The 19714-nt window shown below is 37.5% G+C and overlaps 1 protein-coding gene across 3 annotated transcripts in view; it reads left to right on the plus strand.

Moving 5' to 3' along the window:
* The first annotated feature begins 2444 nt into the window (after nt 1-2444).
* The window catches only part of LOC121372605 (tolloid-like protein 1), a 201864-nt gene continuing 184594 nt past the window's right edge, over nt 2445-19714 (plus strand). For all 3 annotated transcript variants that reach the window (XM_041499020.1, XM_041499021.1, XM_041499022.1), the window contains exon 1: nt 2445-3280. In XM_041499020.1, coding sequence (XP_041354954.1) covers nt 3257-3280 — 24 coding nt within the window. In that variant the 5' untranslated portion in view covers nt 2445-3256. The remainder of the gene's footprint in view (nt 3281-19714) is intronic.

The following is a 19714-nucleotide window of genomic DNA, read 5'->3' on the forward strand; positions in this document are numbered from 1 at the left end:
AACACAACAGCAGTAAATAGTAGTTAGGTGGTCACAAATAACACATGAATACGGAGATTGTGTTCACAAAACTCGTGTCAGAAAAATTAATGTAGTGTGGTATGATGTACAGAATGAAGAATTATATAGAAGAATGTAATAACGTACATGCAGGTACGAGTTGTATGGTGTAATGTAGTATACAGAATGAAGAACATCATGTCTTATTATTAATAAACAAATTTACCTGCTCAGGTGAAAAGTTATGTTCCAGTATGTAATATTTTAAAAACAGACACTGGAGATTCATTTGTAAGGCCTGGAAAAATAATTTGTTTCTGGAATCTCAAGCCTACTTTAAAAAAAAGGCTGTTCCAAAATTGTTTCCCAATGCATTTTTTTTTTGGTCGATTTAAAAAAAAAAAAATGTAGGTGAAAAGAGTACACCCATAACATTTTATTTGGACCAATAGGGGTGAATGTAGTAAACAATAAAAAAAAAAAAACTGACCTACCGTACCTTATTACCGGTATTTTGGGGCACTTTCCTGGAAACAAGGTTCTCTATGGTAGTTTCTGATATTCGAGTAGTGCATCTGCATTTTAATCCTTTAATTATAGTTAACATGGTTGAAATGCTTTCAGATTTGGATTCATAAGCAATATGAGAAAAATCTATGAAAAAACAGTACAATGGCACAACTGAAGAAGGAGATTTGAAGTGTACATGTGGGTTTTTTCCCTCTCTCTCTTTGCAATATTTTGCTTCGAAGTATTATACAGCAGCTATATAAAATTCTGCTGCCAAGTCTGCTTTGGATTTGCCTCATACCAGCACTGGTGTACCTTATACTGAGTTTAAACATAGTATCAACCAATTTATCTTTTTAACTTGGCAACATGATTAGGACAGTGCGGTTGTGAACAAGCTTCATGCTATCAAGCCAGTCTTGGAGAGTGGCAGTCCTCCTATCGGCAGTGCAGGAAGGTTGAAATAGTCTTGTGTCGTGCCCACATCGGTCATACTTATGTGACCCATTCATTTATCTTGAAGAAAGACCCTCAACCTCAGTGTGAGCACTGTCAGTGTACTCTGACAGTGCGCCACATTTTGGTGGAGTGTATCTGACAGAAAATAGAAAAGATATATTTGGTCGAAGAAATGTGATGGAATCATTTCGATTTCATCCAGTACTTTTATTGCAGTTTTTACATTATACTGACTTTTATTCTAAATTTTAATATTATATATCTGTGATATTTGTATTTTTACACAGTTCTTTACACTGTGTTTTTATTTAACTGTTAAATTTTTAACTTGATCACATTATTTTTGCATTTACCAAAGTTTGACACCCAATAGCCAATGTATTTATCATGCTGGGGTGTCGTTAAACATTCATTCATTCATTCATTCATTTGTAAGTTTTTATTTTATTTTAATATGACTAAGAACAATCCCCTTTTAAACATTCCTAAAAATGTCCTTGGTATATATGCCACATTTTAAATATACACAGAAAGACTATTAATTAGCTCTATTTTTGTTTTATCATAAACAATTAATTAAATACCGTAAACACTGAGACTCACATTTATGAAGTTTTTGTTGAGACTCATCCATCATTCATGTGTTCAAACCTCTCACCATGGTCTGACATTGATCCCTACCTCATTGTTCTCCGTAAACACAACAAACAACCCTCTTGTTTTCACTGTGATCAAATGAGATCGGATTCCAATATTCCAATACATCCACACTCGAAACAAAAGGATAAACACTAAGCAAGCTATACGTTTACACTGTTTGTGAACATTTTATTATTTAACATATTCACATTTTTTTGCATATTCGATATCGAGTTGTGAAAATTGATATTGTTTCAATTGTCTTGTTAATGGTCCAGTCACGCATGCCATCAATTGAAGTTTGAAAATAATATCGCTTGTTCATGGTCTACACATCAAATATCAGTGGAAGGGATGTTCCAGAGGGGAGGCAGATGGGGAGGTGGAGGAAGGCGAGGGGAGGTAAGGTGAAGTTGAGACACCAAAATTATTATTTTTAACCTGTGGTTCTTCCCGATCTTTTGCCCTGTGCTTACATTTCTGAAATAAATTTCTATTTTGCGTTGGTGGGTATAGAAAAACGAATTTAAAAGATTAATGTTTTTTTTTAAATTGTCTTGATAATGAAGCAGTCATGTGTGACATGTACAAACAGGAATTTGAAAGTAATATCTTATGTTCATGTAGTTCAACTCTGAAACAGCTCTATCGGTTTCAGTTCTTAACAAGAACAGTTGGAAAGATTCCAACAGCCATTGAAAAGTGTGCATTGAAAGTCACATAAAAGTTATTGTGTATTGTGCAAGGGTGTCTCTCCCAGGGTGTGGCGACTGGTCCATGCATGTCTTGAGAGCACCAGACCTCTGAAAGAAGGGCAACTTTGTAGGAGAGTGGAAACACAGTCACATGTGCAAGTCCTCAAGACAGCTGGCTTTGGATTATGGGATTATTACATGCTACAGATATCAATATATTGATTAAGCGAGTGGTCTGGCGCACAACACGAGTGCCATACTGGCACACACACACACACTCGAATGAGGGAACAGCTGGTCAGGGAACTCCACGCTGTGATGTCGATTTAGCTGTTATGGATAAAAACGGGAGATATTTTCTTATTTAAAAGTCTCGGATAAAGGTCTGGTGGCATGCCCTTGTCATCGTGGCCATTCCACTGGGTGTGGTTTTGTTTTTCTGTGAATACGTTTCAAGGAAGATTTCAACCTTGCGGTCATCGTATTGACCAATAAGCTGCTAGTAATAGCCAATAGCCAGCTGTTGAAAAGATCCTTCAATGCTATCAATACAGGATTTGTGGTTAAATATCTATCTTAAAATTTAAACCAACTGAATGCTTCATAGCAAAGCTGTTCAAGGTAGACAACTGTGGATAGTTTTGATGTTGATGGTTGGTTTGAGGGAATTGGCATGGAATAAGTGACTCTGTTGTAATTCACTAAAACAACAAGACATCTCTTAACTGAATGATTCCTCTCAGTTATAGCTCCAAGAGTGGTATAATCATCTTTGCAGTTATTTAATCTGTTTGGATTGAAAACAAGTGGGCAATATATAACAGACTTTACTGCTGGTTGTCCACAGAGCTGTCTGCTGTATTTACTATATACATCTAGACTGTGTCTGTTTCTTACTATGGATATACCCAGCAAACAACGGACGTTGGGCAAATAATGGGATTACCAGTAGCATGGAGGATTCATTCACAGTACAGGTAATATGATTATGTGATTATTTCTAATAGTGTAATACCCACTGGCTATTGCTGTTGCACATGGTGACATAATAGTTTAATCCATCAAGTCCTTAGCATGGTACGTTCATCTTGTGGTACTGGCTATTGCTATTGCACATAGCGATATAATGGTTTAATCCATCAAGTCCTTTGCATGGTAAGTTTGTCTTGTGATACTGGCTATTGCTATTGCACATAGCGACATAATGGTTTAATCCATCAAGTCCTTAGCATGGTAAGTTTGTCTTGTGATACTGGCTATTGCTATTGCACATAGTGACATAATGGTTTAATCCATCAAGTCCTTAGCATGATAAATTCATCTTATGGTACTGGCTATTGCTATTGCACATGGAGACTTACAAATTAATCCATCACGTCCTATAACCTAGTAGGTACTAAGTTCATCTCTTGGTACTGGTTTTTGCATATGCACATGGTGACTTACAAATTAAGTAGGTACCAAGTTCATCTGCTAATACCGACTATTGCTAATGTGCAAGGTGATGTAGAAGTTAATCCATCAAATCTTAAGCCTAGCAGGTACTAAGTTCATCTCTTGGTACTGGCTTTAAATTAGCAGATGGACGTGGTGATTTACAAATTAATTCATCAAGTTTTAACACTGGTAAGTTCATCTCGTGCTACCAGGGTTTGACAAATGCACCAGCCCTCAGTCCCAGCTAATGAATTACTTGTCTGGGCTGGTGGGAAATGATCAACTGTATTGTCATAATACATACATGTAGTAGGGCACTAGCCAAAGCTTTTAGGAGGACTTGTGACTGTATCAAACATTTGGTGAACACTGATCATACAGGCTCTTGCCAATGTGCATGGTGATGTAGAAGTTAATCCATCAAATCTTAAAGACTGGTAAGTATCAAGTTCTTCTCCTGGTACCGGCTTTTGCACATATATATGCCTATGGTGACGTAGACGTTAATCCCCATCAACTCTTAAACCTGGTAGGTACATCATGTAATATGTTGCTTGTATACTGATGTATCATGAGAGTTGCTTCCCTTTTCCGACCTCTTGAAATAAAGATTGGTAATACACTTGTATTTCAATATTTAAACTCTAGGTGGAAGGAAGGAAATGTTTTATTTAACGACACGCTCAGCACATTTAATTTACAGTTATATGGCATCAGACATATGGTTAATAAGAACCACACAGATATTGAGAGTGGAAACCCGCTGTTGCCACTTCATGAGCTACTCTTTTCGATTAGCAGCAAGGGATATTTTATAGGCACCATCCCACAGACAGGGTAATACATACCATGGCCTTTGATATGCCAGTCATGGTGCACTGGCTGGAACAAGAAACATTTCCTTCTTCTTCTTCTTTTTCTTCTACAGTATAACTGTTGTGATTATACAATTATTTCTAATATTCTACTTCTCACCTCACAATTATTTTTAATGTTATATTTCTTAGCTGGTTTTGCTATATATAGTATGCCCATACAACATTAGAACTAGAATTTAGAAGTAAGGCCTTCGTGTGGAAAATAACTAGAATTTAGAAGCAAGGCCTTCGTGTGGAAAATAACTAGAATTTAGAAGTAAGGCCTTCGTGTGGAAAATAACTAGAATTGTATATAAGAACCTTTGGGTGGGATTTAGCTCAGTCGGTTGAATGCTCGCTTGAGGTGATGGCGTTGCAGTGGATCTATTCATCTGAATGTGTTTTTTCTCATTCCAACCAGTGCACCACAACTGATCAAAGGTCATGGTATTTCTTTCCTGTTAACGGAAAAGTGGATATAAAAGTTCCCTTGCTGCATTACAAAAAATGTAACAGGTTTCCTTTGATGACTACGAGTCATAATTACCAAATGTTTGACATCCAATAGCCAATAATAATTAATCAGTGTACTCTAGTGGTGTCATTAAACAAAACAAACTTTCACTTTTTAAAATTTTATTTTTATCATGATGGTGGGCTGGACATAGCTTAGTGATACAGCGCTCGCGTGATGCATTGTCCATCTAGGATCAATTCCTGTTGGTGGGCTGGACATAGCTTAGTGGTACAGCGCTCGCGTGATGCATTGTCCATCTAGGATAAATTCCTGTTGGTGGGCTGGACATAGCTTAGTGGTACAGTGCTCGCATGATGCATTGTCCATCTAGGATCGATTCCTGTTGGTGGGCTGGACATAGCTTAGTGGTACAGCGCTCACGTGATGCATTGTCCATCTAGGATCAATTCCTGTTGGTGGGCTGGACATAGCTTAGTGGTACAGCTCTCGCGTGATGCATTGTCCATCTAGGATCGATTCCTGTTGGTGGGCTGGACATAGCTTAGTGGTACAGCTCTTGCGTGATGCATTGTCCATCTAGGATCAATTCCTGTTGGTGGGCCCATTGGGCTCTTTCTCGTTCCAGCCAGTGCTCCACAACTAGTGTAACAAAGGCTGTGGTATGTACTATCCTGTCTGTGGGATGGTGCATATAAAAGATCCCTTGCTGCTAATAAAAAAGAGTAGCCCATGAAGTGGCAACAGCGGGTTTCTTCTCTTAATATCTCTGTGGTCCTTAACTGCATGTCTGACATCATATAAATGTAAATAAAATGTGTTGAGTGTGTCATTAAATAAAACATTTCCTTCCCTATTCCTTCCTTAACCACATGTCTGATGCCATAAAACAGTAAATAAAATGTGTTGAGTGCGTCATTAAATAAAACATTTCCTTCCTTCTTTGTTATCATGATGTTGAGCTTATAACACTTGTATACATCGCCTGTTCTAGCTTACATCACCTGTTGCACTGTGTTAATATATTTAACCTTTTATGATTTACTCTTGTTGATATAATATATACTGTTATTGTGTGTTTACCAGTCTTATTCAGGCTTCATGAAAGAATACCATGTGACATCTGTTGAATATGCAGACAGTAATAATGTTAGGTGTTATTCATCAGGAAGGTGTTATAAAACATGCAAGGGCAGACCCAGGGAATATTTTTAGGGAGGGGATAAAGGAAAAAAATAAATCTCATGGACCAATCCCTGAAAAGGTCACACCAGTAATAGTTTAGCATTTTTGAAATGATAATTGTAAAAATAATTTATAAAGGGGGGCACTTGAATCTTTTAAGGGGATGATATACCTGTATATCATTGCTTACAGCTGCAGTGAGTTTCTTCAATATACAGCCACATTCAGATTTATCACATTTGTTTATTCACACCTGCTTACACATAAGTTATCCTTCATCCACCAAACTTGATAGTATTGTAGATGGATATCATGGACAGACAGGTCTGTTTGCTCCAACTGATGTTTGGTTTTGACCCCCTTCCCCCCCCCCCCCCCCCCACTCACCCAAACTCTTTTCGTTTCTTTACTTTCAATTCCATCTAATTTCTTCCCGATCTGGCAACTCCTATCTTTCAACTTCTTTCACTGTCTACCTCAACATCCCAGTCCTTGTCTCTGCAACCACAACATGTGCTTGTCTCTTGTAGCTATCTGTGCCAGCTGATTTTAATGCAATTCAATTTGACTGACCATGGACAATGTGTGTGGAAGCGAGTGAGGATGCACCCCACCACCCCCCAAAAAATCTGTACCATGTACCATGTTCCGTGTACCATGTTCCGTGTACCATGTTCCATGTACCATGTTCCATGTTCCATAAAACATGTTTTCAAACATTCCTTTTAGGTTCTTTCCCAAGCAAAGATTGATTATCAGTACAATTATTGTACCTACTGTCTCTTGTTTTATCCTGGGATCTAAAGTCAAGGTGCTTATTTGGTTTTCTGCATCATGGATTACTGCACAACATGTCATTAATGTTCCCAGATAGACTGTGTGTCTGATCTCATGTTGCTTCCTGTAGTGTGGCCAGCTTCCATCATGTAGTGGTCAGTTTAATGTACATTGTCAATATGACTGACCTTGTCGTCTCCAATCTCCAAGAGACTTTGTAATGTAGTGGACTGTGGTCAGTTTAATGTACAGTGTAGTGGCCAGTTTAATGTACAATGTTGTGGTCAGTTTAATGTACAATGTAGCGGTCAGTTTAATGTACAATGTAGTGGTCAGTTTTGTGTATAATGTATATGACTGGCTTTTGTCTTATGATGTAGTGGTCAGTTTAATGCATAATGTAGTGGTCAGTTTAATTTACAATGTAGTGGTCAGTTTTGTGTATAATGTATATGACTGGCTTTTGTCTTATGATGTAGTGGTCAGTTTAATGCATAATGTAGTGGTTAGTTTAATGTACAATGTAGTGGTCAGTTTAATGTACAATGTAGTGGTCAGTTTAATATACAATGTAGTGGTCAGTTTAATGTACAATGTAGTGGTCAGTTTTGTGTATAATGTATATGACTGGCTTTTGTCTTATGATGTAGTGGTCAGTTTAATGCATAATGTAGTGTGAATGTTAATTAATTAACATGTTATTAATATGTTGTAGATCGCCCGCCCACAGATGTTTCTGAATGTCGGCACGGTTAAATGTCTGCGAAATATGCATGTCTTTGTTTACCTTCCGGTGACTGAAGTCGTAAATTGTTACGCATCAATTACTTCCGCTGTGCAATGCGTAACATGCCCTGTCTAAATGTATGGCATGTCTTCTGCCAATCGAAGGGCGCAGTGCATATTCTGTGGTTTGAATGAGCCAATCATAGGGCTTATAAGCAAGTTCCTTTGTTTAATCCCAAAAAGCGGGCATTCATGTTCCGGCAGCGATAAAGCCTTTACTCAGGGCACAGCTTCCGCAGGGGTGGTGCCACCTTTGCTCTGGAATGTGGGTTACCAGCCGATCTAATCAAATCTCAGGGGGATTGGAAAAGTAATGCTTATCAGGCCTACCTAGACCCCTCCCCCTCCATGCGCCAGAAGGTAGCAACCACCTTGGGAGAACATATTGCCAAGTATCCTGTGTAGAGGTGGTTTTGATCCGATTGTGTCATTAGACTGTGCTTTGACTTATATTGTGTTATTTTAGAAGAATTAGCTTAGTATATCCAGATGGGTCCTGCATGACAAGCGTATATGTATTATATGTGTGTGACTTTGACCTGCCATGGAGTAGGGAACATTTTTTTTTTGTAAGGGCACACATTTATGTATGAACGACTTCCAAGTTAGTGGACAGTTTATTTTACAACTGACACAAGGGGGTGCCCACAGGATGATCAGTGGACATTTTTCAGATGTGTTCATGTGGGTGCCTCTCAGTTCTTCAACTCTGTGAATATACCATCCAGTGACTGGTGCTGCCTGGAGGTGATGAACTTGGGTGTTTGTATGTTGATGTGTTGATGTTCAACTTGTTATGTGTTGTCACTTAATTTTAATGTGCTTGCCTAGCTTAGCCTCATGTTTACCTAAGTTATACTTTGTACATACTACCTTGGTTTGGGTGTTTTGGAGGACCATAGTTCTAAAGTCCTATGTCATCTTTCACGACATTAGGTACGAGCATGTATAAATAAAACTATGGTCTATTACCCAAACCAAAATATGAATGTGTTGTTGTTTATTCTAGTATATGGCATATATAATTTATCGCAAACAGTTGTTAATGGTCAGTTTAATGTACAATGTAGTGGTCAGTTCAATGTACAATGTAGTGGTCAGTTCTGTGTATAATGTATATGACTGGCTTTTATCTTCTCATGATGTAGTGGTCAGTTTAATTTACAATGTAGTGGTCAGTTTTGTGTATAATGTATATGATTGGCTTTTGTCTTCTCATGATGTAGTGGTCAGTTTAATGTATAATGTAGTGGTGAGTTTAACATACGATGTATATGACTGACTTTATCTTATGATGTACTGGTCAGTTTGACATATAAAGTATATGACTGGCTTTATGTTATGATGTACTGGTCAGTTTGACATACAATGTATATGACTGGCTTTATCTTATGATGTAGTGGTCAGTTTTGACATACGATGTATATGACTGGCTTTATCTTATGATGTAGTGGTCAGTTTAACATACGATGTATATGACTGGCTTTATCTTATGATGTAGTGGTCAGTTTTGACATACGATGTATATGACTGGCTTTATCTTATGATGTAGTGGTCAGTTTAACATACGATGTATATGGCTGGCTTTTGTTGTCTGCAGCAGCTTACTGTGTCTTCTGCTTGTCTCTGCTAACAGACAGTAAGACGTACTGAGTGGGATTTACAAATCTCATCTACGGCTTGAGGCTGGTCTCCGATATCAGTGTTAGTGTCAGTGTTAGTGTCCTCACTGTCACACAATGCATTATGATTAGATATCTAACACCATATATAAACAAACCATGCAGAGGAGCAGGAACAAAACACTGGCTTCAGTAGCATGGAGGTTAAGCCAATGGCCTTAAGGCAGATAGGTACTGGGTTCGAATCCCAGTACCATCTTAGTACCAGCTCCTAAACAAAGTGAGTTTGAGCAGTTCAGTGGAATGGGAAACCTAAAATGTCTACGACTGAGAATTGATCTCATGACCCATGACACCTCAAGAAAGCATTACATGTGTACTTTCTAGATTCATGGAATTTATAATTTAGTTCCATTTAATTTCATTTCATCTGACATTTATAATTTTCAACTTTATATTCCATTAACATTCTGTGCCCATACATGTATATCACCTATCTGGGCTGTCTATCCAGCATTGAGATTAATAGTTAGTTGTTAATGGTTAGTGTCAGATGACTTGGTGTAGTGGCCATACATGTATATCACCTATCTGGGCTGTCTATCCAGCATTGAGATTAATAGTTAGTTGTTAATGGTTAGTATCAGATGACTTGGTGTAGTGGCCATACATGTATATCACCTATCTGGGCTGTCTATCCAACATTGAGATTAATAGTTAGTTGTTAATGGTTAGTATCAGATGACTTGGTGTAGTGGCCATACATATATATCACCTATCTGGGCTGTCTATCCAACATTGAGATTAATAGTTAGTTGTTAATGGTTAGTATCAGATGACTTGGTGTAGTGGCCATACATGTATATCACCTATCTGGGCTGTCTATCCAACATTGAGATTAATAGTTAGTTGTTAATGGTTAGTATCAGATGACTTGGTGTAGTGGCCATACATGTATATCACCTATCTGGGCTGTCTATCCAACATTGAGATTAATAGTTAGTTGTTAATGGTTAGTGTCAGATGACTTGGTGTAGTGGCCATACATGTATATCACCTATCTGGGCTGTCTATCCAACATTGAGATTAATAGTTAGTTGTTAATGGTTAGTGTCAGATGACTTGGTGTAGTGGCCATACATGTATATCACCTATCTGGGCTGTCTATCCAACATTGAGATTAATAGTTAGTTGTTAATGGTTAGTGTCAGATGACTTGGTGTAGTGGCCATACATGTATATCACCTATCTGGGCTGTCTATCCAACATTGAGATTAATAGTTAGTTGTTAATGGTTAGTGTCAGATGACTTGGTGTAGTGGCCATACATGTATATCACCTATCTGGGCTGTCTATCCAGCATTGAGATAGTTAGTTGTTAATGGTTAGTATCAGATGACTTGGTGTAGTGGCCATACATGTATATCACCTATCTGGGCTGTCTATCCAACATTGAGATTAATAGTTAGTTGTTAATGGTTAGTATCAGATGACTTGGTGTAGTGGCCATACATGTATATCACCTATCTGGGCTGTCTATCCAACATTGAGATTAATAGTTAGTTGTTAATGGTTAGTATCAGATGACTTGGTGTAGTGGCCATACATGTATATCACCTATCTGGGCTGTCTATCCAACATTGAGATTAATAGTTAGTTGTTAATGGTTAGTATCAGATGACTTGGTGTAGTGGCCATACATGTATATCACCTATCTGGGCTGTCTATCCAACATTGAGATTAATAGTTAGTTGTTAATGGTTAGTGTCAGATGACTTGGTGTAGTGGCCATACATGTATATCACCTATCTGGGCTGTCTATCCAACATTGAGATTAATAGTTAGTTGTTAATGGTTAGTGTCTATCCAACATTGAGATTAATAGTTAGTTGTTAATGGTTCAGATGACTTGGTGTAGTGGCCATACATGTATATCACCTATCTGGGCTGTCTATCCAACATTGAGATTAATAGTTAGTTGTTAATGGTTAGTGTCAGATGACTTGGTGTAGTGGCCATACATGTATATCACCTATCTGGGCTGTCTATCCAACATTGAGATTAATAGTTAGTTGTTAATGGTTAGTATCAGATGACTTGGTGTAGTGGCCATACATGTATATCACCTATCTGGGCTGTCTATCCAACATTGAGATTAATAGTTAGTTGTTAATGGTTAGTATCAGATGACTTGGTGTAGTGGCCATACATGTATATCACCTATCTGGGCTGTCTATCCAACATTGAGATTAATAGTTAGTTGTTAATGGTTAGTATCAGATGACTTGGTGTAGTGGCCATACATGTATATCACCTATCTGGGCTGTCTATCCAACATTGAGATTAATAGTTAGTTGTTAATGGTTAGTATCAGATGACTTGGTGTAGTGGCCATACATGTATATCACCTATCTGGGCTGTCTATCCAACATTGAGATTAATAGTTAGTTGTTAATGGTTAGTGTCAGATGACTTGGTGTAGTGGCCATACATGTATATCACCTATCTGGGCTGTCTATCCAACATTGAGATTAATAGTTAGTTGTTAATGGTTAGTGTCAGATGACTTGGTGTAGTGGCCATACATGTATATCACCTATCTGGGCTGTCTATCCAACATTGAGATTAATAGTTAGTTGTTAATGGTTAGTGTCAGATGACTTGGTGTAGTGGCCATACATGTATATCACCTATCTGGGCTGTCTATCCAACATTGAGATTAATAGTTAGTTGTTAATGGTTAGTGTCAGATGACTTGGTGTAGTGGCCATACATGTATATCACCTATCTGGGCTGTCTATCCAACATTGAGATTAATAGTTAGTTGTTAATGGTTAGTGTCAGATGACTTGGTGTAGTGGCCATACATGTATATCACCTATCTGGGCTGTCTATCCAACATTGAGATTAATAGTTAGTTGTTAATGGTTATCAGATGACTTGGTGTAGTGGCCATACATGTATATCACCTATCTGGGCTGTCTATCCAACATTGAGATTAATAGTTAGTTGTTAATGGTTAGTATCAGATGACTTGGTGTAGTGGCCATACATGTATATCACCTATCTGGGCTGTCTATCCAACATTGAGATTAATAGTTAGTTGTTAATGGTTAGTTCAGATGACTTGGTGTAGTGGCCATACATGTATATCACCTATCTGGGCTGTCTATCCAACATCAGATGACTTGGTGTAGTGGCCATACATGTATATCACCTATCTGGGCTGTCTATCCAACATTGAGATTAATAGTTAGTTGTTAATGGTTAGTGTCAGATGACTTGGTGTAGTGGCCATACATGTATATCACCTATCTGGGCTGTCTATCCAGCATTGAGATTAATAGTTAGTTGTTAATGGTTAGTATCAGATGACTTGGTGTAGTGGCCATACATGTATATCACCTATCTGGGCTGTCTATCCAGCATTGAGATTAATAGTTAGTTGTTAATGGTTAGTGTCAGATGACTTGGTGTAGTGGCCATACATGTATATCACCTATCTGGGCTGTCTATCCAACATTGAGATTAATAGTTAGTTGTTAATGGTTAGTATCAGATGACTTGGTGTAGTGGCCATACATGTATATCACCTATCTGGGCTGTCTATCCAACATTGAGATTAATAGTTAGTTGTTAATGGTTAGTGTCAGATGACTTGGTGTAGTGGCCATACATGTATATCACCTATCTGGGCTGTCTATCCAACATTGAGATTAATAGTTAGTTGTTAATGGTTAGTGTCAGATGACTTGGTGTAGTGGCGGGGGTGGGACCTAGCCCAGTGGTAAAGCACTTGCTCGATGTGTGGTCAGTGTGGGATCGATCCCCATCGGTGGGCCCATTGGGCTATTTCTCATTCTAGCCAGTGCACCACAACTGGTATATCAAAGGCTGTGGTATGTACTACCCTGTCTGTGGGATGGTGCATATAAAAGATCCCTTGCTGCTAAGCAAAAAGATTAGCCCATGAAGTGGGACAGTGGGTTTCCAAAATATCAATATCAATAAAATGTGTTGAGTGCTTCATTAAATAAAACATTTCTTTTTTTCTTTTTTTTGTGTAGTGGCCTTATACATCTCTGATGATCCATTAAAACATACTCTGGGTGTGAGCCAGAACCAGGGTTTGAACCCAGTACCTACCAGCCTTAAGAGTAATAGTTTAACCACTACACCACACTGACAGGTTTACTGACTTGACATGATTTTCTATTTATTTTGGTATTAATTGGCTTACCCTGTATTAAATTGTCTGGGACCTCTGCTTAACTCAGATGTGCTGTCATGCCAATAGTAATTCTTCCCAAGCTATGAATTCCACTACCGCCTGATCACCGGGGACAATCTGCACACACAAATGTGTTCAATGTAGAGGGCAGACTTGTTGGGGCTTGACGTTCTGTCAGTGAGAATCAGAGGAAACCATCAGACTCTCATTGTGATCGAGGATTTATTTCCTGATGCATCTTAACTTGGTTCAAAGAAATTCCTCCATCTTGCACAAACAGGGTTCTTGGAGGAAATCTGTATGACAGTCAAGTGTAATTACTGGTAGCTGATCACAGGACTAGGGTAAAGTTGTATCTTCCTTGGACAAAAAGTTGAAGTTTGTTTTGTTTAACGATACCACTAGAACAGAATGATTTATTAATCATCGGCTATTGGATGTCAAACATTTGGTATTTTTGACATATAGTCTTGGAGAGGAAACCCGCTAATCTTTTTGCTTAGTAGCAAGGTATCTTTTATATGCACCACCCCACAGACAGGATAGCACATACCATGGCCTTTGATATACCAGTCGTGGTGCACTGGCTGGGATGAGAAATAGCCCAATGGACCCACCGATGGAGATTAATCCCAAACTGACTGCTCATCGAGTGTGCGTTTTACCACTGGGCTACTCCTTGACAAGTAGAAGATACAGGAAATATTTCTTTTAAATCCTTGTTGCAGTGGCTTGAGGTATAAACAATGAAACTATGAATCTAAACCTAAAAGATAACACATTTGGAATATCAAAATATAGTGTCATTGGCAAGCTTTCTTGCTGTATGGAGTATAAAAGTGATAGTGTTCTCTGTCCTAATACCCTGCCACATTACAATATCAAAATATAGTGTCATTGGCAAGCTTTCTTGCTGTATGGAGTATAAAAGTGATCGTGTTCTCTGTCCTAATACCCTGCCACATTACAATATCAAAATATAGTGTCATTGGTAAGCTTTCTTGCTGTATGGAGTATAAAAGTGATAGTGTTCTCTGTCCTAATACCCTGCCACATTACAATATCAAAATCTAACATCCACTGAAGGTACAAGCATGTCTGCCTTGGACTCCTCCTACAAATCCCCAGGAAATCCACCCAAGACAAGTACCTCTTGCATTTTATATTGATGTTGTTTATCACTTCATTTTTGCATTTCCTATAGTTTGACATCCAATAGCCGATGTATGTTTCATGTGGGGTCACTGCAACAAAAACCATCATCCACAGTGTCAGAAAGTTAACCACGTTCCTGACTGAATCCTACATACTAGCGTCAAATCACACATGACAGCTTTGTATTTTACACAGTCAAAAATCACTTTATTATTCAAATAGTGAATAAAAGTTTGTCTACAATAGTAAGTGTTCCCTTATTTTTTCTCTTAGTAAAAATTTCTTCTCTCAGTTGTGCATTTACCGTAATTTATCCTGCAATCACTGTTTCCATTGGTTGATTATAATGACTGATTAAAGCAAAGTCGAAAATGTATACTAGCAGATTATGACTTTTGACATCACTCACATGACAACACATGCATAGCTACATTACAAAATTGTTCATTTGACCTCTAGGTCATCCTACAATGTGGCTGAAATAACAAAAATAATAGCTTTTCCCCTTAATATTTATAGTCTGCAGGATAAAGATAATAACTAGCTTTATCCTGTTCAGGCTGAATGAGTGAGAAATTTCTCTCGGCAAGCCTCACAGAATTTCCGATTCTTACCATCACAGGATAAAGCCGATATCCTACATCATTAACTAGTTATTCTCTATATAGGTTCTGGCTACCTACTAATGTTAATACTATAAACTTAACACTACCACCCAGTCTGGTTCTATCAGTTATTCTCTATATAGGTTCTGGCTACCTACTAATGTTAATACTATAAACTTAACACTACCACCTAGTCTGGTTCTATCAGTTATTCTCTATATAGGTTCTGGCTACCTACTAATGTTAATACTATAAACTTAACACTACCACCCAGTCTGGTTCTATCAGTTATTCTCTATATAGGTTCTGGCTACCTACTAATGTTAATACTATAAACTTAACACTACCACCCAGTCTGGTTCTATCAGTTATTCTCTATATAGGTTCTGGCTACCTACTAATGTTAATGCTATAAACTTAACACTACCACCCAGTCTGGTTCTATCAGTTATTCTCTATATAGGTTCTGGCTACCTACTAATGTTAATGCTATAAACTTAACACTACCACCCAGTCTGGTTCTATCAGTTATTCTCTATATAGGTTCTGGCTACCTACTAATGTTAATGCTATAAACTTAACACTACCACCCAGTCTGGTTCTATCAGTTATTCTCTATATAGGTTCTGGCTACCTACTAATGTTAATGCTATAAACTTAACACTACCACCCAGTCTGGTTCTATCAGTTATTCTGGCTACCTACTAATGTTAATGCTATAAACTTAACACTACCACCCAGTCTGGTTCTATCAGTTATTCTCTATATAGGTTCTGGCTACCTACTAATGTTAATGCTATAAACTTAACACTACCACCCAGTCTGGTTCTATCAGTTATTCTCTATATAGGTTCTGGCTACCTACTAATGTTAATGCTATAAACTTAACACTACCACCCAGTCTGGTTCTATCAGTTATTCTCTATATAGGTTCTGGCTACCTACTAATGTTAATGCTATAAACTTAACACTACCACCCAGTCTGGTTCTATCAGTTATTCTCTATATAGGTTCTGGCTACCTACTAATGTTAATGCTATAAACTTAACACTACCACCCAGTCTGGTTCTATCAGTTATTCTCTATATAGGTTCTGGCTACCTACTAATGTTAATACTATAAACTTAACACTACCACCCAGTCTGGTTCTATCAGTTATTCTCTATATAGGTTCTGGCTACCTACTAATGTTAATACTATAAACTTAACACTACCACCCAGTCTGGTTCTATCAGTTATTCTCTATATAGGTTCTGGCTACCTACTAATGTTAATACTATAAACTTAACACTACCACCCAGTCTGGTTCTATCAGTTATTCTCTATATAGGTTCTGGCTACCTACTAATGTTAATACTATAAACTTAACACTACCACCCAGTCTGGTTCTATCAGTTATTCTCTATATAGGTTCTGGCTACCTACTAATGTTAATACTATAAACTTAACACTACCACCCAGTCTGGTTCTATCAGTTATTCTCTATATAGGTTCTGGCTACCTACTAATGTTAATACTATAAACTTAACACTACCACCCAGTCTGGTTCTATCAGTTATTCTCTATATAGGTTCTGGCTACCTACTAATGTTAATACTATAAACTTAACACTACCACCCAGTCTGGTTCTATCAGTTATTCTCTATATAGGTTCTGGCTACCTACTAATGTTAATACTATAAACTTAACACTACCACCCAGTCTGGTTCTATCAGTTATTCTCTATATAGGTTCTGGCTACCTACTAATGTTAATACTATAAACTTAACACTACCACCCAGTCTGGTTCTATCAGTTATTCTCTATATAGGTTCTGGCTACCTACTAATGTTAATACTATAAACTTAACACTACCACCCAGTCTGGTTCTATCAGTTATTCTCTATATAGGTTCTGGCTACCTACTAATGTTAATACTATAAACTTAACACTACCACCCAGTCTGGTTCTATCAGTTATTCTCTATATAGGTTCTGGCTACCTACTAATGTTAATACTATAAACTTAACACTACCACCCAGTCTGGTTCTATCAGTTATTCTCTATATAGGTTCTGGCTACCTACTAATGTTAATACTATAAACTTAACACTACCACCCAGTCTGGTTCTATCAGTTATTCTCTATATAGGTTCTGGCTACCTACTAATGTTAATACTATAAACTTAACACTACCACCCAGTCTGGTTCTATCAGTTATTCTCTATATAGGTTCTGGCTACCTACTAATGTTAATACTATAAACTTAACACTACCACCCAGTCTGGTTCTATCAGTTATTCTCTATATAGGTTCTGGCTACCTACTAATGTTAATACTATAAACTTAACACTACCACCCAGTCTGGTTCTATCAGTTATTCTCTATATAGGTTCTGGCTACCTACTAATGTTAATACTATAAACTTAACACTACCACCCAGTCTGGTTCTATCAGTTATTCTCTATATAGGTTCTGGCTACCTACTAATGTTAATGCTATAAACTTAACACTACCACCCAGTCTGGTTCTATCTGCATGTAGTAAAGAACAAACCTCATAAAGACAGACTACAGTCATGATCTTTATTTGATACAAAAACACCAGTCTGTCGCAGCCTGAGGAAAGATCATCTTTACTCCAGTAATGAATAGGTCAGAGATAGGCTAAGGACATCAGATTGGTTTGGTGCTTGAGAATTAGGTTTTCCCTGTGTAGCCCAGGGACACGCTGTGTTTTTGATGTAAAAAACCATATTTCACCAGCTACACACAGATTATGAAGAGAAGCTCTCATTGATGGTCAATGATGTCTATGTAGTCGGTAGACAGAATATTGACACATTCTCCAGTTTAATGGACTAATTCATACACAGCTGCAGCACTTTCAGACAGCCGGTATAGATCACATTAACCTGGTTAGCTTCCAAAGAGGATGTGTGAGGATATTCTACACCGCTAGCAGGGTTTTGAAGTTGTCACTTAGTGGACAGTAACATATGTCATAAAAGGTTTGGGCTGCACCCCACCATTAAGTCCTCAGTGTCTTTCAATACAAATATTGCCTCAGAATAAATTGCTTTAAAAAGCATGGTATCACAAGGAGTAAGTGAATACAACCTTTTGAACCTAGAGTCTCTTTGAAAATGGCATACAGAATAATCCATATAGGCTGACCATTAAAATTTTGATTTATCCACCTATTTCCATATGACTGCTGTTACTAAGTAATAGCAATAAGAACAATAGCCGAAAACTAGGTTATTTGATGATTACAAAGATCAATATAGTAAAAATGATAAAAGAAAATGTTATATAACTTTTTATTAAATTTGTTCAATGAAAACCTATTTGCTAAACTGGTCTGTATTGAGCTACTATACAGCTGGTAATATGACATGGGGAATAGTGGTGTGGTACCTTCAGTATACAGTATATGATATTAGAGAATAGTGGTGTGGTACCTTCAGTATACAGTATATGATATTAGAGAATAGTGGTGTGGTACCTTCAGTATACAGTATATGATATTAGGGAATAGTGGTGTGGTACCTTCAGGGTAGAAATACAGTATATGATATTAGAGAATAGTGGTGTGGTACCTTCAGTATACAGTATATGATATTAGAGAATAGTGGTGTGGTACCTTCAGTATACAGTATATGATATTAGAGAATAGTGGTGTGTGGTACCTTCAGTATACAGTATATGATATTAGAGAATAGTGGTGTGTGGTACCTTCAGTATACAGTATATGATATTAGAGAATAGTGGTGTGTGGTACCTTCAGTATACAGTATATGATATTAGAGAATAGTGGGGTGGTACCTTCAGTATACAGTATATGATATTAGAGAATAGTGGTGTGGTACCTTCAGTATACAGTATATGATATTAGAGAATAGTGGTGTGGTACCTTCAGTATACAGTATATGATATTAGAGAATAGTGGTGTGTGGTACCTTCAGTATACAGTATATGATATTAGAGAATAGTGGTGTGGTACCTTCAGTATACAGTATATGATATTAGAGAATAGTGGTGTGGTACCTTCAGGGTAGAAATACAGTATATGATATTAGAGAATAGTGGTGTGGTACCTTCAGTATACAGTATATGATATTAGAGAATAGTGGTGTGGTACCTTCAGTATACAGTATATGATATTAGAGAATAGTGGTGTGGTACCTTCAGTATACAGTATATGATATTAGAGAATAGTGGTGTGGTACCTTCAGTATACAGTATATGATATTAGAGAATAGTGGTGTGTAGTACCTTCAGTATACAGTATATGATATTAG

The sequence above is a fragment of the Gigantopelta aegis genome, chromosome 4 (assembly GCF_016097555.1).
Source record: "Gigantopelta aegis isolate Gae_Host chromosome 4, Gae_host_genome, whole genome shotgun sequence".
Classification (NCBI taxonomy): domain Eukaryota; kingdom Metazoa; phylum Mollusca; class Gastropoda; order Neomphalida; family Peltospiridae; genus Gigantopelta; species Gigantopelta aegis.